The sequence below is a fragment of the Apis florea genome, unplaced genomic scaffold (genome assembly GCF_048593485.1).
Source record: "Apis florea isolate Af1SG1 unplaced genomic scaffold, ASM4859348v1 contig_3587_pilon, whole genome shotgun sequence".
Lineage (NCBI taxonomy): Eukaryota > Metazoa > Arthropoda > Insecta > Hymenoptera > Apidae > Apis > Apis florea.
Genome location: NW_028256789.1, coordinates 3,404,884 through 3,424,179, shown reverse-complemented (window position 1 = coordinate 3,424,179; position 19,296 = coordinate 3,404,884). Strand labels below are relative to the sequence as shown.

The 19,296-nt window shown below is 45.3% G+C and overlaps 1 protein-coding gene and 1 long non-coding RNA gene across 5 annotated transcripts in view; both read left to right on the top strand.

The window, feature by feature from the left end:
* The window catches only part of LOC100866718 (uncharacterized), a 271,606-nt gene that overhangs the window by 170,345 nt on the left and 81,965 nt on the right, over positions 1 to 19,296 (top strand). The window lies entirely within an intron of this gene.
* Positions 9,950 to 19,296, top strand: part of SoxN (SRY-box transcription factor soxNeuro) — an 81,390-nt gene continuing 72,043 nt past the window's right edge. For 3 of the 4 annotated variants that reach the window (XM_086914250.1, XM_086914249.1, XM_086914248.1), the window contains exon 1: positions 9,950 to 13,241. In XM_086914250.1, the coding sequence (XP_086770376.1) occupies positions 11,875 to 13,241 (1,367 nt within the window). In that variant the 5' untranslated portion in view covers positions 9,950 to 11,874. Of the gene's footprint in view, positions 13,242 to 15,350; positions 15,490 to 19,296 lie in introns of those variants that run through there. The other variant, XM_003690811.4, reaches the window with a different exon arrangement.

Below are 19,296 nucleotides of genomic sequence, written 5' to 3'. Positions count from 1 at the left end.
ATATAACTTGGTAGGAGGTCGTTCAAATTTTTCTGGGAAATTCAAATTTTTCGAATTATCGAAACTTTTGATATTTTTAACAAATTTTTAAGTATTTTGTAAAATACTTACCTTTATACTTACCTTTATATACTTACCTTATTTTAAAGATGATTTTTTAGCAGCAAAGCGTTTTTTTAAACATTTTACTTAAATCTAATTATAGAATATAATATACTTACCTGTTTTATACTTACTTTTTATACACGTGTGTTTTAAGGATGACTTTTTAACATAGAGTAAAAATTTTAGCTAAAAATTCGATTTTTTAACAGGAGAATATAACTTGATAGGAAGTCGGAGGAGAATTTCGACAGTTTTTGGAAATTTAAAAAATTTTGGGATTGGAGAAAAAAATAAAAACTACGGTTCGTTCGCAAAAATTGATATCTTTATTTATATTTTCAATATATACATTTTTTACATTTTTATTACATATTTATTTACAAAAATTTCAAAAGTTTCTAATAATTATTTGTAAAACATTTACTTCTGCTTTCCTCAAATATACCTCCCCCATTTGGAAGATGATTTTTCTGCAACAAAAAATTTTTTAAACGTTTTACTCGAATCTAATTACAAAATATAATGTATCTACTTATTTAACATACTTACATTTAACATATAGGAAACATGTACACGCACAGAGAAATCGTCCTGCAACACATAAAAAACAAAGATGAATAAAACGGATAAAAATGATGATATCGCGTAAAATTTTTCTGTACAGTGCATTGTACGATTATACTAATCGGAAGATACAATTGTAACGAAACGATTGTATCATTTTTATTTTTATCAAATATTAATTTATCGATAAATCTAATTCCAATCAAAAAATTTTATCTTATTTATTTATTTATTTTTTTTTTTTTTTTTAAATTCTTAATCCAATTATAGAGGGAAAAAAAGGAAATGGATCGATGGAAGGAAAAATCTGTGTGCATCCAAGAATTCTTAGGAGGAGGGGGGGAGGGAAGAAGGGAAGCGTGGTTATATAGATGGTGAAAAAGAAAAAAAGGGTGACGGTGCGGAATCTGGGAGCGGCGATTGTAGAACAAGTAATAAAATAATTTTAACGACCCGGTTGAATTATACCCGCGGTACAAATAATAATATCTGGCCGGCACGCATCCCCGCAATAAATATCGAGCCGGGGGGGAACCGCCCTCTTCGCCCTTCGTGGCCGGTTTCCATCCACCGCTCGTTCCCGAACCCTCGTCTTCACGGTTTACCTCGAAGACTCACCTCAACTCTATGTAGAGCAAAACTATGGTGGGACCCGGTTGTGCGCTCTATGGAGGGGGGATGGTATAGGGGTGGGGGGATGGTGGGGGGATGGTGGGGGGAATGGTGGGGGGAGGGGGGGCTTGCGAAAAACGAGGCCTGACCCCTTTCCCCCCCTCCTCCTCCCCGCCAGGGGCTCTCAACTTCCTGCTCGTGGCGCGAGAGAAACGTGGGAATCGCGTTCGAATCGTGTCGTTGCAGGAAATCGTTTCCGTCCCGAAACGACGTCCCAAATCTGAATCCCGTCCTCTCGCTCTTGATTATTTTTCCACCCGCCACGCGTATACGAGTACGAATTTGCGTTCGAGCGAAATAGGAAAAAAAAAAAAAAAAGGAAAAAGGGAAAAAAAAAAGTATCCAAAATATTACTAACTCGGTAGACGCATTGATTCGTGCATCTGTTGGCCAACATTCAGGATGCATAACGAATCCTTCGAAATTCGTTATGCATCCGGTGAATAGGATCGTGTCCTGGGTGTCGTCGATGACAGGTCACGGATTAAGTGTAGCATCGCCGTGTATTTTAAAACGGGGAATCGACCTGTGCCTGTGGAGTCTGCGATACCACCACCCTCGTGGATTAATTTCGAACAAAGCGTCGTCGAAATGCATTGTCTGTTTCCTACAGTTTCTTCTTCTTTTTTTTTTTTTTTTTCTAAATATATATATATACATTTGGAACGGTTCTACGTTCGATTCGAATAAAAAAAAAAAAAAATGCTCCGAAAATATCCCACGCGCGATAACATTTTCCATTTCAAATCTCTCGGTCGCGAAATTGACATAATTACAATCGTCTTACCATCCGCGAGAGGACTTCTTGGCACAGCCGCGTTTCATACGCTCGGCGAGTCGATGAATGATCGTTAAATTGGCCGTCGAAACGCTGAAGCGGTCGATGATTTCATCCACGCTACGTTAGTTTCCAGAGGAGAAGGAAGAACGGTCGGAGAGAAAGAGGAAGGAAGAAAGATGGAGGGGAAAAAATGGAGGATGAAGGGAAAAAAAGGACGGGACGGGAAGTTGCGAAAGAAAGCAGCAGCTTTGCCAAGGAAGGAAAGATCGCGTCGTCAGAATGGGACGTGTGTATATATATATATATATTCGCGAGCCGTGTAAGCATCGGCCGATGACAGCGCAATGAGATTCTGATTTGCGCGAATGCTTATAATCGGCGTGGAACGGGTTGGTTGCGAGTCGCAACTCGCGCGACCAGTTGCACGCGCGTCCGATTTTAGCAATCAGAGAGGATGATGCAGCCAGAACCGGAGCCGAGCCAATCGGATTCCCGCGCAATTTATTTGTACACCTGTGCGCAACAGAGTCGCCCTTTTAGTCCCGCGAGACCGATCCAGGGATCGGTTTGCAACGTAATAGACCAAGGGACCTTCTCTCCCTCGTGAGAAATCTCCACCACGGTTATAATTACCACGATTACTATTAACTATTGCTATTAGAAGATCTCGTGTCCTCGGTGTATTACGCTCAAATATACTCTCTGTGATATGGTATGGTCGTATATATACTTTCTTTCTAAACGAGAGAGGATCTCGTGTAAATTTTGAAATTTCTACGAGAATTGAAGGAAAGTTTAAGGAATCGGTGTGAACCCCCTCTCCATTGTCCGAAAATTGCGTGTCCGTGTTCGTCCGATTTTTAAAAAAGTTCCTTTATCGTTTAAATTTTTTCAACACTAACGAACTATCGAAGTAATTTTAATTTCATCGATTCGTACGAAGTTTGAACGACGAAGAGAGATTTATTTATTTATTTTTTTTTTCTTTTTATATATATAAATATACAAGTCATTTTCACTTATACCGATTATAAAATAGCCATTCCTACGTACGTCTCGTGATTTCAGCGAAGAAAATTCACTTGGAAGAATGTTGGAATGTAATTCGCTCTTCGTAATCAATCAAACAACCGTTATGTGTCAATATTTACAGTTAGTTATGGTTAATCGTCGTCAGACATGACGAAGAAAATGTAATTCTTGGGATAAGCTACGACATTTATTTTGCTGAGTCATTCAGCATCACGTTAACGTAAAGGATAATGAACGTAAAGCGGGCTCTATTCGTAATGCAATAATTCTCTCTGCGAAAGCGTGTTTACGCATCCCTGGCCAAATTCGAAGCGAAACCCAGCCTCGACCGACTAATCCTATCGGCCCATGTTTCACGGCCGAAATATTAAAATTGGATTAACATTCCGGATAGACGAGGAAACGTTGAAACGTCGAAACGTTGGAACGAACGTCGAAAGATACGTTTTTATAATTTTCCATCCGTCCGCATCTACGGTTTTTTTATGATCGTGTGAACCGTGCAATCGTGTCAACGTGCCAATGATATTGTAAAACTGAGAAAAAACAATAAAAATAGTCATAAAAAGAATTTCCGGATTCTTTTCGTTCTTACTATTTCTAGGATTGTAGGGAATGACTTATGACGAATAAGATGTATCATAAAACAAACGACGCTGTTTACTTAATAGGTGACTAAGACAACCATGGATTACCGTACAATAAAAAGAGTGGAAATTTTAAGGGCCAATAAAATCCTTGGCCAAAAAATTAGAATTATTGTCCAACGAGACTGGACAATATTTAATGGTATTACTTTATTAGAATTTCTATATTTATTAATTAAAATAAAGTTAATAATTCCCGTGTCTTCCTTTTTTATTCCCGTCCTTTTTCCCCCTCTGCTCGTCCCGTTTAAGGAAATGCTGATTAAGTATAAGTTGTTTAATTCTCGTCGTGTTTTTGCCAAATTTTCCAGAATTTTTTCTTTCTTCTTGTTCTTTTTTTTTTTTTTTTTTTTGTTTTTTTTTCTTTTAATCGTTAATGCGATGACTGATGATGTGTGTACAAGTGTTTCGAATAAACTCCAGACATTCTCAACCGAGTTCATATATTGATAGAGTTGGTAACAAGATATTACGAAACGGGGATACGCGAAATGATTAAACGCGAATTTCGTTTACGCGGGGGAGAAAAAAAAAGAAAGAAAAATATCGAAAATTCCGAGCGAATCTAATTTTTTGACCAACGTTGGTATATATATATATAGCAACACAAAGTATATACAACGATGGATTGACCGAGCGTGGCGAGTGCAGCCAGATTATTTAGGTCCCGAAGAATGGTAACAATCGAGCTTTGTAATCGGTCCTCGAAACGATAAAGACTTTGTTAGCCACCCTTCCGGCTTCGCCATTACCCCCCTTGATTTCCACCCCATTTCTCTCTCCCTTTCTCTTTCCGTCGACACACAGTCCGCCTTTCTCTTATTATTCCACCTCTAAAAGGAGGCCCCCCAATGGTATCACCTGTTGGCAATTGCACGCCCACGAATTCCTTCCTTCCTTCCTTCCTTGCTTCCTTGTTTTCTTTCTTTTCTTCTTCTTCTTCTTCTTCTTCTTTTTTTTTTTCTTTCGTCTCCTCCTCCTCCTCTGCCCATCACCCATTCCCTCCTCGAGGCTTCTTCCACCCTCTTTTTTTTCTTTTTTTTTTCTTTTTTCTCTCTCCTCGAAACGATACGAAGAGATTCGAGCGTGGACGAGCGTGGTAGGTCGACCGCCTTCGCATAAACGCGGTTAATGGGACGAAGATAATGGTGAACGACAATGGCGTGCACAACGCCATTGTGCCGCGGCTAACCTCGCGGTTTCTCTTTCGATACGCGAAAATGGTATCTCTCCCGCGTCTCTGGCCTCTCCACCTTCGTTTCCAAAACTATCCCCCCGCCCGTTTCTTCAACCCATCGATCCGTTTCGAAAACTCTTTCGCGATTAAGAGCAGCCTTATCGGATCCGTCCTCCCTTAAACGGAAAGGAAAACCGAAAATAGACGGACGAGTCTCGAGAAATAAACTTCGAAAAGGATTCATTCAAATCGAGACTCGTCTCTTAAGACTTTTCCTTAAAAAAGGGAAAGGTTCGATTCGAATTCGCTTGGAGAAGAAAAGAAGTTTTCGCGTCGACTCGCCACGTGACGATTTATTATTATTATTATTATTATTATTATTATTGTTATTGTTATTAAAGCGGCAAGGAAGATGCGCGCGTTCGAAATCGATTCGGCCATGCGAAGAACCATTCCCAGCGGGAATAGGAGAAATCCATCCTATCCGCAAATCCAATTATTCACGCGTAATAACGGCACAATGACGATGATCCCGTGTAAACGTTAACCATTAGAAAGAAAGTGAACGAGGAGGGAGGGGGTAAGTGAAAAAGGGGGAGAGAAGGAGAGAAGGAGAGCAGGGGGAGAGCGGGGAGAGGCATTGAAATCGCGCGTTATTCGATAGGTACGTACGCACAGGCAGCAGGTACATACGTATCCGCTTAAACGAAAGCTCGTCCGGCACAAAAGCGGCGTGCCATCGAGTATCACAAACATTGATTTGAATCACAAAGACCGCCCGCGGTATTCCATTGTCGGTGCCTCGACTTATTGTACAGTTTCTCCTCTCCAACTTCCGCCGCCACCGATCTCCTCTTCCTCTTCCTCTCTGTCTTTTCCTACCTACGTTTTCGCGTCTCTCTCTCTCTCTCTCTCTCTCCTTCTCCGCTCCTTTTCCTCCACTTCCTTCCACATCTCCATCAACGATGAAGACCTATCAATCCACTTATTCCGCCCGGTTTACACGCGGCGTTTCCGCTCGGCGAGAATCGCGAGCGACGAGCGTGGAGCTTTTAATCATCGGCTCGCGCGATCGTCGGTGTTTTCCAACCAAGCCGTTCGAATATCCATTGTCCAATAACACAGGGAGGTTGTTTGGACGTGGCCCGATAATTCGTGACGCGATAATTTTCGCGAAATTTGCGGAGACGCGTCGATCGCGTCGATTGTCTTCCCGCAAAATGAGATTGTCAACCACCGCTTGGTGGCGGCCCGCTTTTGCCCTCCCCGGCCAACGAAATGAGAATTTCGTTGTTCCATCAACCTCTCTCGTCTAGCTCTCCTCTTTTTTTCCCCTCCCCCTCCCGGGCGTTAATCACCGCGGGAAATGAGTGATCATTGTCAACGAGTCGGATCGAACTTGGAATCGATCGTTTGATCGTTTGAGCGCCAATCAAATATACGCGGATCGAAGAAGTAACGCGTAACGTTTTCAATCGTTGGATCGAAAGAAAGATTTAAACGTCTATATATATATTGTGTGTGTGTGTGTATAGACAAAAAATAAGAATTGAAAAACGAGCTTTTCATTTCTAGCTCGAGTTGTCGAGAACGATCAGCAGGTAAGAATGGAAAGTAAAGGTAAATAATAATCCACGACCTTTAGAAAGGTGACGAAACGCAAGTTTTCGCGGGTGGAAGGAAGGAAGGAAGGAAGGAAAAGCCGGCTGGTTTTCGTCCCGCTAATTAGTCATAGCTGCAAATCGTAGATTCTTCTACCACGGCCAGGTATTCGGCATAGCTTTATTATTCTCGGGCTCGTTGCGGGGCCCAGGTATACACGCCAACTCGGTCAGAATGGCTGGATGGCAATCGACCGACAAACAAAGGGTACCGTTTACGGTCAACTGCCGAGTATTCCCCAACCCAGAGTTTTCTTTCTCTCTCCTTGAACGTTGACCAACAATTAGCAATAAATTCTCGCCCGTTCCTTAATATTCGGCCCCAAGTCGAACGTGGCCGCATTGTAGTCGCATCGCGCGGCCACGACCGCTTCCACGTACGAACGTAACTTCTGCTCGCGTCACTCGATGCGGTTTTCATTACCGTCACAACGTTTTCCTGATTACGTTCCCTTCCCCGGTTTTGATTTATTGCCCGCGATCGCCACGCGGACGGAGACAAAGAGCGAGACAGAGTTCGTGACGATCTCGCGAAGAGAGAGAGAGAAACGGCTCCGATGATTAGAGAGATCGATCGATTGACTCATTCAGGGGGACCTTGCACTTCGTTTATCGGCCCCGGTAATCTTATCGAGACGACCTTGTCGGCTTATCGAGACAGCCGCTGTCCGCGCGACATCGATAATTGCAACGATTTCTGAAATCGAACGAACCTCTTCTCAAATCCATCTCTTTCCCATCCTCTGTATCGTTCGTGAAATTTTTGTTCTTGTTTTTTCGCCAAAGTTAGTCGGAAAGGATTTCTCTTTTCCTTTCTTCTTTTTTCGTTTGTTTTAATTACTACTACAGGAGGAGGGGAAGGATATAGTAGTAATAGTAGACTGTCGAAAATATCGCGGGGAAAAGAGCCGACGAAGAATTTCATCGAGGAACGCGTGTCGAGACGAAGGGTGACGAAGAGAGAGAGAGAGAGAGAGAGAGAGAGAGAAAGGGAAAGGGAGGGAAAAAAGAAAAAGAGAAACAGAGAGAGGCATGGCATTCGTCGAAATTGAACGACGGTGAACGTTCGAATGCAACTCCATCCGGCTGCCGTTACTTTCATTGTCGGTGACGCACGGGCCACGCCGGGGTTGCGCTACGATTATCTATGACGCATTCTTCCATTATATGCGTTTCGCTCTTTCTCTGCCTTTCTCCCGCCCCGTTTCTCCCCGTCTTTGTCTGGCCTTCGTGCCGCGGCAACAGGTCCTACGCATGAGCCGCGCTTAAACGGAGTCGCATCGGCCGATGGAACGTTCTTTCTTTCAGGAACGGAGGAGAGAGAGGAGAGAGAGAGAGAGAGAGAGAGAGAGAGAGAGAGAGAGAGAGAGAGAGAGAGAGAGAGAGAGAGCTTCGTCAGCCTCTTTGTGGATTTCACGAGAGACGGTGACCGAGGAGAGGCTCCAAGGATTCAATGAAGAGACGAGGAGGAGGAGAGGGAAAAGAGAAGAGAGGAAAGAAGGGGGGAAGAGAGAGAGAAAGGGGGAGGAGAAAATGGGTCAAGTCGAGCGGATATAATGGATGATTTGAATACGACGAAGCGCGACGCGAGCTAATGCAACCGGCAAATTAGCTAAAAAGGAGGAGAGATACGACTTGTTCGTATTACGTACGACTTTTGGACTGGCGGTGGAGTAAGAAAGTCGGTGTCGGTGGTTCGAATGACACGAGGACGCGACTTCGATTCACGATCGACGATGATTTTGCGCAACGACGAACGAGGACGAAGGAGGAAAGGGAGGAAGGAAAGGGAGAAGATAAGGTAAAAAATAGGATCCATCGTGGAACACGAGGGAAGGGATGACGAAGAGATGACGAACGAATCTCGAACTCGTGGCTTTCTTCGAGAGAGAAAAAAAAAAAAAAGAAAAAAAGAAAAAGAAAAATCGCGAAAAGAAAGCGGCGATACGAGAGAAAAAACGCGATAAGATTACGATTGCCTGCGCAGTAGAATATCTATTGTCCACTCTATTATTGTACACGTGTATAGATCGGACAGTTGCGGACAGTTATCGAGCGTCTCCACGTATACGTTTGTTTCCCTTCACGACGAACGTAAAACGCGTAAAAACGGCGAATCCCGCCGTTGAAAACGTTCGCCGTCTTCTTCCTCTTCTTCTTCTTCTTCTTCTTCTTGTTCATCATTTACATTCCCCGAAAACAATTTTTCCACCAAACTACTACCTTCCCTCTACTCTCCCCTCGTCCGCGCGCGAGTTGGACTCCAATCGAAGAAAACGTGTACGCGTTGCACAAGGGTTGTAAGTCCTCCCCTCTTTCTCTCTCCCCCTCCCTACCCCCATTCCCCTCTCCCCCTGCCCCCATTCCTCCTCCTCCTCCTCCTCCTACTCCCCGAATCGCGAAAATCGAAGTTAGGCCATGGAATTCGAAGGTCAGCGGAGAAATCGCGCGACACGATTCGCGCGCGAAGGATGGCAAGCAGGCGCGGCGCGGCGCGGCGTGGCGTGGCGTGGCGTGGCGCGGCTCGGCGTGTCGTGTCGTGTCGTGGATCCGTCGTCGTGGAGAAAGAAGGAGAAGAAGAGCGAAGAGGGGGTGAGAAAGAAGAGACACGCGCTGATCTCGCGCGTGGAGCGTAGGGAAACGACACGAGGCGACTACGAAAGGGAGGAAATTGGCGGAGAGGAGGAGGAGGAGGAGGGAGGAGGAGGAGGAGAAGGCAGGCAGGGTCCAGCGTTGACGAAGGTTCGCGATGCGTGTCCGGGGGTGGAAAGGGGTGAGTGGCGGGCAGCGGAAGAACGCGTGGACGACGAAAGACTGGCGACCCGAGGAGAGAGGAGAGGGGGGCGGAGAGGGGGAGAGGGAGAGAGAGCGAGAGAGAGGAGGAGGAAGGATCGGCGCGGTGGGGAAGAGAGAAAGCGAGGGAGAAGCGAGAGGGGAGGAAGCGAGATGTGTCGGGTGTTGGGGACGAGGGCGAGAGGGGTGAAAGCGTCGCCGCGAGAGGTCGTGTCGGGGGGTTGTTGGCGTGACGTCACGGCGTAATGGCGCCGCCTTCGGCGTCGAAGGGAGCCGCGCGATTGGTCGAGAGGAATGATGGCAGGCTTGCGTGCCAATCGATTGCCGTTGGTAGGCTCGGGTCTGGTCCGTCGTCGGTCCGTTGGGTATGGTTGCTGGTAGCAAGACAGGTAGGGTAGCGTGGAGGAGGGGCGGCGAGCGCAGTGCGAGCGAAACAGAGAGAGGGGGGCAGCCGCCTCGGCAGGAAGTGAGCCCCGAGAGTGGGACCCCAAGGCGAAATCCACAAATGCTCAGACGGTTCCGTTCTTTCGTGGCGAGTGGAGGTCGCCGCTACCTGTTCGTCTTCTCGTTTTTGTCTTTAAGAATTTCACGTTGACAATCGGCAGTCCACGTATCCACGGGGCTCACGGCCACGAGTCCGAGAAGGAGGATCACGGATGAAAGAACGTGCGCAACGGTACACGGAGCAGCACGCGTGTACCATCAGGTGGGACGGCGAGGGTTTCGTCGACGAGTCGAGTCGTCATCATCGTAGTAGTCGTCGTCGTCGTCATCGTCCTTCTTCCTTTCAACAACAACAACAACAAGTTCGGACAAAAAAGGACAATCGCGGTGCGACAACTTGGTGAAAATTTGTACACTCTCGATACGCTGTGTGCACGCGATAAGTGAGAGGGGAGTATATCGTTGTATATCGTTGTTGTCGGAAGGGGATCTCCGGGGAGGTTGTGCGAGGTGTGCGACGAAGTGATGTGATCTGAACTGTTTCCCCGGATCCGGTCGTAATCGAACTCGTCGCAGTCGAGTTGCATCGACGAGTCGAGGAGTCGAGGAGAGGAATCGGCGAGGACGACAGCGTATCGTTGCATCGTCGCGATCCCATTCGTCGAGCTTATCGCGAGGCTGCAGCCAGTCACGAACGAGCTCTCGGGTTCGACGGTTGAAACGGAGCAAGAGGGAAATACACGACGAGTCGAGAAGGAAAAAAGTGCTCGTCGTCAGTTCTCGATCGGACTTTGCCGTGAATTGCCGTGGAAATTCGTCGTCGATTCGTTGCTGCGTTCGAATCGCTCGCGATTACGACGATCGAGAGATCGTAGAGTCGCGACCCACGAGGAGGAGGAGAAGGACGAGGAGGTGGAGGAGGAGGAAGAGGAGGTGGAGGCGAAGGAGGAAGAGTCGAGCGCGTCCAGAGAAGTGGAATGAAAATCGCGTTGATATGAGGAAGGAAGAGTGTCCGATGTTCGCCCATCGTCCACTCGTGGATGCGCCGCAACGTGGATGACTTTTCGCCTTTCGATTATTCTTCTTCTTCTCCTTCTTCTTCTTCAAAAAAAAAGGAAAAAAAGGAAAGAAGGAACAAAATCGTAGTGATAACGGAGTGATCATCAGCGGAGAGACATATTTCCGGTATATACATACGTACATATTCCTAGATCATAGGAATGATCGTGCCGTTGATTATTACGAGTTAAACGAGTAACAAGTGCACGGTGATCGTGTCCTCGATTGACTGACGATTGTATATATATATATATATACATATAAATACATATATATATATATATATACATACCACATACGTATATATATATATATATATATATATATATCGTCCCCTGTGCTTGTTCGACGAAGTGAGTACAACGTGATAACAACGAGGATTCGTACGCGGTGACTCTTTTCCTTATCGATCGCGGATACAAAGACTCTGACGGACGGGTAAAGGATTAGATTTAGAGGGATTTCGTTCGCGACGTGGTTGCGAACGATCGTCAAACAAGGGGGGAAGAAAAAGTGGGGGGGAAAGAAGGAGTAATCGGTGCGGAGTAATCGCCGATTATTGTTGTTGGTGGTTGTGGGATAGGAAGGATCGAAAAAGGGGGGCGAGCGACTTGTTTTATTTCTTTCTCCCTCCCCCTCGCCCTCTCTCTTTTTCGCTTATGATCGAGAGAAGATCGGTAAAATCGATTTCCATGTCATCCTGTTGTCGCGGGGAAGGGAAAAGAAGAAGGGTATCGTTATCGTTGCTCGTCGCGTAGCGTTCGCGGTCGAACAGCGAACGCGCTGGTTTACCCGTTCGGTTCATTCGGTTTGACGGAGGATTCTCGGGCACGAATTAACCGTTAACCGTGCCCTCCTTCTCGGCGTTTCGTCGGAATTTCTTGGCGTCGAGAGGTATCAGTAAACGGCGGCAAACTGTACGGGCACCGGGAAGAAGAAATGCTCACGATGGAGACGGACCTGAAGGGCGGCAGCCTGCACGGTCAAATGCCACCTCACCAAGGTGTATCGCCAATGGGCCATCATACCGGTGTTTCGCCTTACGGCAGCCTCGGCTCCATTGTGCACAGCCCGGCGTTGTCCGGCAGCCCTCCGAGCGCCGGAGGTTTGGGCCTCGGCTTGCCGCACCACCACCAGACCCCGCAACACCATTACGCGTCGATGCAGGCTGCCCAGCAACAGCAACAGCAGCAGCAACAGCAGACGATACACTCGTTGACCCAGCAAAACACCGGCCAACAACAGCAGCAGCATCAACACCACCCGCACCAACCCCCCCAACAACAGTCCCAAACCTCCCACCATCAATCCGCCAACAACAATAACAACACGAGCAAGAACAACAACATCGACCGCGTGAAAAGGCCGATGAACGCGTTCATGGTGTGGTCCCGCGGGCAACGGAGGAAGATGGCCCAGGAGAATCCCAAGATGCACAACTCGGAGATATCGAAACGTTTGGGGGCCGAGTGGAAATTGCTGAGCGAGACGGAGAAACGTCCCTTCATCGACGAGGCGAAACGATTGCGCGCCGTGCACATGAAGGAGCACCCCGACTACAAGTACAGGCCCCGCCGCAAGACAAAAACCTTGCTCAAGAAGGACAAATTCCCCCTGGGGGGTGGGGTGGCGGGCGTTGGCGGGATGCTGGGTGTGGATCAACGGCAAGTCGGGGGCAACGGTGGCCCCCAGCAGACCCAATTGTCGCGCGACGTGTATCAAATGCCCAACGGTTACATGCCCAACGGATACATGATGCACGATCCGACCGCTTACCAGCAACACGTCGCGTACGGGAGCCACATGGGCGGCGCGGCAGCGGCAGCGGCCGCCTCGGCGGCCGGCTATCCCAGGTACGACATGGGCCACCACATGGGCGGCGGTAGCCCGAGCCCGATAAACAGCTACATGAACGGTTACGGTGGTTACGGGAGCACCACCGTGCCGGGTGGCTCGCCCTCGCCTTATCATCAAGCGCAGCCGGGATCGCAAATGTCGAGCCACAGTCCAAGCGGTAGTAGCATAAAATCGGAGCCGACGAGTCCAGCGAGCGGTGGGATTCACACGCCGACGCCTACCGGCGCGTCGTCGACGGCCGCCGCCGGTGGTCAAATAGTTAAGCGGGAATACATGGGCCAACAACAGACCCAACAAACTCAGGGTGATCTCAGGCAAATGATCTCCATGTATTTGCCTCAAGGAGTGGAGCAGGGAGTCGTCCAACATGGCGCCGGTGTCTACTCGCCTGGACCATCTCCCGATCCCTTGGCGCAGCATCATACGGCCATTCCACCTCTAACGCACATGTAAGCCGAATTTCTTTTTTTTTTCTCTCCCCCCCCTCCCCCTTCCTCCCCTTAATATCTGTTACATTCTGCCTATTCCGCCGAGTCGATACGACTTTTCGTATCGAAAGTCTTGCCGGATGGAGAGAGAGAGAGAGAGGTGAAATTCTCTATCTCTCTTTCTTTCTTCGTCCGAGAAGGCTTCGCATTTCGACCCCGTTTCGACCTTCGAGAGACGGGATAAACCTCGATAAACCAAGTTTGAGATCCAAGTTCTAACCACGTATACATCCGTCCTCGATCCGCGCGATTTTACTTTTCTATAAATCCGTGGTTTAGTTCAGTCGCGAGTAGTAGTTTAGTTATCGCGAAGAATTATTAGCGAACCGGTTTATCCCTCTCTCTTGGTAGATGTAAGCTTGATCCTACGTTCGAGTTTTGATTCGTCGAATATATATATTTTTCTTTGGAAGAACGAATTTCTTCATTTTCTTACGCTCGAAACTCGAATGTGGCGATTATATGTCGCACAAGCAACACCCTCGATAAACCAATTCACCACGCTTTCTATACGCAATTCTTGCGCCTTGCATTTGCATACTAACATTATCGCCACGACATTTCCACTTCTGGACCCTAATGATCAATCCCGAGTACATACGTAACAATTAGCACCGACGTAAGGAGGAAAAAAAAAAAAAAAAAAAAAAAAGAAAAAGAAAGAAACCCTACCTCCACGCTCCGTAGTAGTTCGTGGTAATGGCGAGCCTAACCTAAGCGATTTTTTTTTTTACGTAACAAGATAACGAGCCATCCTCGCTCGATCGAGCGAAACGCATGATTTACTCCAGTAGCTGTGGTTATTATCAAAATGTTCCTTCCATTTTTATCGAATCGTTCATCGCTCGTTTCATCGTAGAAAAAAGAAGAAAAATATCTATTAATCAATTGATCGTTTCCTATTCTATCATCCCTTCTTTCTCTCGAAACGAAAGATTCGTTGGACGTTATTCGTTGAATCGTGATAAATATAAAAGAAAAGGCGTTGCCGTTTCTTCGTACTACGCGTGTTTCTCGCCTCGAATCGGTTGGAAGAACGGAAGATCATCTTTCCAATGATTTAAGATCGCCGGTTTTAGATGGAACACGTAGAAATATTAGGACGCGTTTACCAGCGATCAACCAGACGATCGACTGGATTAATTCGTGGTAGCTAGGCGCGATAGGGTCGTCGCGCGCGAGATTAACGGTATTTGGGAAGATTTACGAGGAAAGTTTTCGACGACGACGACGACGACGACAACGGTCGACCGACGTGGTTGGTAAACAGAGAAACTCGTTCGATGTGGCAACAAGCACGATGCAAAGAGAGACTCTGTCTCACCTTTGTTTTCCTCTTCTCGTGGAACCCTTTTTCTTTTGTATACATTTATACAATTTCCTTATCTTGTGCTCCGAGATTCCAAATCGATTTCGATCGATCGAATTCTTCTTTTTCTTTCTTTCTTTCTTTCTTTCCTTCCTTCCTTCCTTCCTTCCTTCTTTCATTTTCTTTCTCTCCGTTTCTTTCTCTCAATTACTCGTTTTCGATCCGAATTTCGAGCGTAGGGTCCAGAACGTAGGGAATTTCGAGCGGTTTACACTCAAGATTTATTTCTCGTCGGCCATCTATCAAGAGATAAATGTTGAGTTTAAACGTGTCCGGTTTCGCGGGTTGAGTCAAGAGAATCTCGTAGGCCGCTGCCTTCCCTCCTCCCCCTCGCCCTACCCCCTCCTCCCCCCTTCCCCGTCCACCTTTACTTCGATCATCGGCATCGATCGTCGTTGCATCGCTCTTCGATTCTCCTCCTCCGCCTCGCGTTTCTTTCGATTCGATTCGAAGATTTCGTCGTTGAAATGAACGAAATGGTCGATCGAGGATAAATAAATACGTAAGAGATAGATGTTCGCTTCGCAAGAGTTTTTTTTCAACTCTTCTGATGAACGCCTCCGCGGACGAAAGAACGTGTGCGGCAACCACGAGAGAATTTCTTCTGACTCATCCCACGTCCGAATAGAAATAAATAATATCCAAAATACTGCGAATACTGCCCCTTGCAATCACCTAACGTAAAACCAATAACCCCGTAGGATAGCTTAGATTCAGAAGAGAGGACAACGTGCGCGTGGGACAACTTTGAAAGTATGAAGATGATATTCTAACGAGAAAACGAGAGATTACAAGTGAAAGAAAAAGAAAGAAAGGGAGAGAAAGAGAGAGAGAGTGGGAAAGAAGAGAAAAAGAAGTAAATAAAAAAAGATCGACCGAGATATGTTGGGATTGTTATATAAATAACGCTGAGAATTCGTGGGGGCTGAGACGAGATCGTCGAAGATTTCTCGCAATCTTTGGAGAAATGGCAAAGGACGAAAAAAAGAAAAAGAAGATAACGAAAAAAAAAAAAAAAGAAAAGAAATTCTTTCATCTCACGATTCTTCGCGCGCGAGATCACGCGTGAAGAATTCAATTAACCAGGATTCGAGGATTCTCTCGTGTATTATTATCTAACGTTAGATACACGAAGAAAGGAAGAAGCGAATAATAATCGCGTTCTCGAACGATCGATGTATGATTTACGGAAGCGATTATCATCGTTGGAATCGCGCGTGAGGACTTCCGCTCGTTTCCCCGAAGCTTGCGACGAATCTGCGCTCCTGCGGCCCCCACGCTCTTCCTCGCGCCTCGTGTGACTCGTTGAGAGAGAGCGTTCCTCTATTTTTTTTTTCTTTTTTCTCTCTCGCTCTCTCCCGTCGACGCGACGATATGGAGGACGGAACGACGAGTCGTTCGTTGGAATCGGACGGAAACGCGATTTTGACGAGGAAACAGGGAGGGAGACAAGAAGAAGAGGGGTCCTCGCGGAATATATTCGAGAAAAAAAAAAGAAAATGGAGATATTATATCGATGGGCGTTACACGTTACACGGAGCGAAATGAGAGGAGCAGAACGAGAATAAGAGAGAATGAACGAGAGAGAGAGAGAGGGGGAGAGAGATAGTGCGTGAGTGAGAGAGAAAGGGGAGCGAGAAGGAACGCGAACTGATTAAACTTCTTACTGTGATAAAGCATGAAAAAAAAAAGTTGAATGCTGCACAATTTAGCTCGCGTGTAAGAAATAGCAGGGTATAGTCGCCGTGAGGGACTCGATAGAAAGGGGATGATGATGATGATGATGATGATGTGAAAAGTAAGAGGAAGAGGTATATCGCGGGAAGGAAACATCGAAACAGGAACGAGATGTAACGATAAGTGTAACCGTGTGTGTATATAAATATATATATATATATATATATAGATTATATTTGTGTGTATATATATATATATATATATATATATATATACATATTTATATACGGATATATGTATATATATAAAACGTTATATATGCATATACATATATATATATATATATATATATATATATTAATAGAATAAAACTAGAATAAGAGATATGTATCATATTTTCTACCAGCAATATTCTCCTCTTTTCTCTTCTGGTCGTTCGGCGACGTCTCGTTCGACGTGTACTCGTTTTTCCCCTTACCATTTCTAATCGCATCGTTCTTTCGAAACGACGAATATGTGTACGAAATATCGGAGGGCAAAGAGAGAGAGAGAGAGAGAGAGAGAGAGAGAGAGAGAAAGAGAGAATGAACGAGAGAGGAAAAAATGCGAGTATGACGATTGCCAGAGGTGGTGTTGTTCGTTCAAGTTAGAAGAAGCGAAATCTCCCGATTGCGCATCGATTGAGAAAAGGACGAGAGAAAGGAAAGAGAAAAAGAAAAAAAAGAGGAAAGTGGAAAAGAAGAAGAAAAAGAAAAGGAAAGGAAGGGGAGGAGGAGAAACAAGAACAGTATTTATCGTGTATGCATGTCCTCCTCCCAGAGTCGATCCTGCGAACGTAATTCACACAGACGAAAGAATCCCTTTCGATGTACCGAGAAGAGTTTTGTGTGTTCGTATGCGAGAGTTGTGGAAATTGTTGTGGAAGTAGATTGGTCGTTGATTGTTAACCCCGGATCCTTCTCTTTCTTTTATGGTATTATAAAAACCTTGTGCCTTCTTTGTCACGCGAGAAAAAGAGGAAAGGAGAGAACTTCAAGGGTACTCATTACAATAAAGTACGTTTTATCAGCATATTATTTCGTTTACTTTATTACTGTGACGTCGTTATTAATGTTATTACCATTATCGTCGATGATTTTTTTTTCCCTTCGTTATTATTATTATTATTATTATTATTATTATTATTATTATTATTATTATTATTATTATTATTATCATCATTTTTACCATTACTTATTATTTACCATTGTAATTATTATAATTATAATTATCATTTTTACCTGCGACTCGGTTACACGCGCACCTTCCCTCCTCCCTTCCTTTTCCCATTTTCGCCCGAATATCGCAGCACCGTCCGTTTCCTCGTTTCGATCGTCATCGATCGAGCAATCTTTGTAAAACGCGCGTTTGTCCCCGTGTTTTCTATGTTTTCCTGCACCTTTAGATCGGGTATCATCTTTAGATCGAAAATTCGACGAGCCGACTAATCGCGACCGATCTTCGTTCAAAAAAACGAAGGGAGAACGACGAAGGGGATCGAAATCTGTTACGCGAAAGAGGTTCTTCGAACTTCTTCTCGTCGTATTTTAATAATAAGTTCCCCTCTCTTCGCTCTTCGCAACCATGCCGTGATAAGAGGCTTCTGAAATCCCGGATCGATCGGGCCAAACTTCAACCACGTGCAACTTTACAGATACTTGCAAGGGAGCCAGTTTCTCGGTCCCTACTTTTTCACGATTCTTGGACGAAGTTTAGCATCTTCGAGCTTTCTTCGAGTCGTCTCGAAACGCGTGAAATCCGATCGGCGGAAAAGAGGGGCCGATTTGTTTTTATTATATTTTTCTTCTTCCCCCTTCCCCTCCCCTCTACCCTTTTTTTTTCTTTATCGAGTATCGAGTATTATATACGTTTTTTTTTTAATCGCGTAGCTCGATACGAAACTCTTCTTAAAGAGAGTTGAGTGCTCAATTGCGTTCCATCATCACGATCGAGATTTATTTTTGGATTTGTTTAAGAACGAGTTTTTTTTTTTTTTTTTTTTATTTCTTAATAACAAAAATTTTCACGACAAGCGTTCGTGAAAATGCAAGAAGATGCAAAAAAAAAACGTCGTTCTCCTTTCTTTCTTGTTTTCTTTTTTCTTCACACGAGATATATAACATCATGCATATACGAGCATACGCATACGAGCATGCAAAGCGAAAGAGAGATGATTACGAAAGCTTTGTATAAATTACCGATAAACCGTAATCGTGAAGTTTTTTTTTTTTTTTTTTTTTTTTTTTCTTTTTTTAAATCTTAAGCACATGTAATGTAAATACAGGCGTTTGCCATGGCAACGAGTGGTCGTCGTGGTAATAATAACTTTCGAATATATACAATACACATGCGTATATTAATCGAGATCGTACGATTTGTTTGTTGTTTCATTTTTCAATTTGACCAACAACAATTACCCAATTGAACGAAATATCCGAAGAGCCGAATACTATACGAATCAGGTAATTCAGTCTTCCACTGAGAAGAACAATATCGTTTCACTCTTGTGTGTATCTTTGCATGCATCCTCTGCGTGGATCATCGTTTTGTCAGTCTTTTTCTTCTTCTTTCTTTCTCTCTCTCTCTCTCTCTCTCTCTCTCTCTCTCTCTCATTCGTTTCTCAATCATACACGACGTGATACACGACGAAACGCGACACACGATAGATCTTCCAACCGATTTAGCGGTTACATTTTTCTGCTACGCGTTTAAAATTTTCAAGCAACCGCGTTGAACCGTGTTTGCAATCCTTTCAAATCGAAGTTGAAGTCGATCGTAGGGAGGAAAATGCATCGTGATTACACGCGGAGAGAATCTGTGGACGATTAGGCGCGGAGAGATATCGAGGTTCAAGAACGAACGAGACGAACGGGTTTTTCGGTATCCTTTTTCCCGGTGGATAGCTGTTTTTATTCGCCAGCCAGGCTCGAA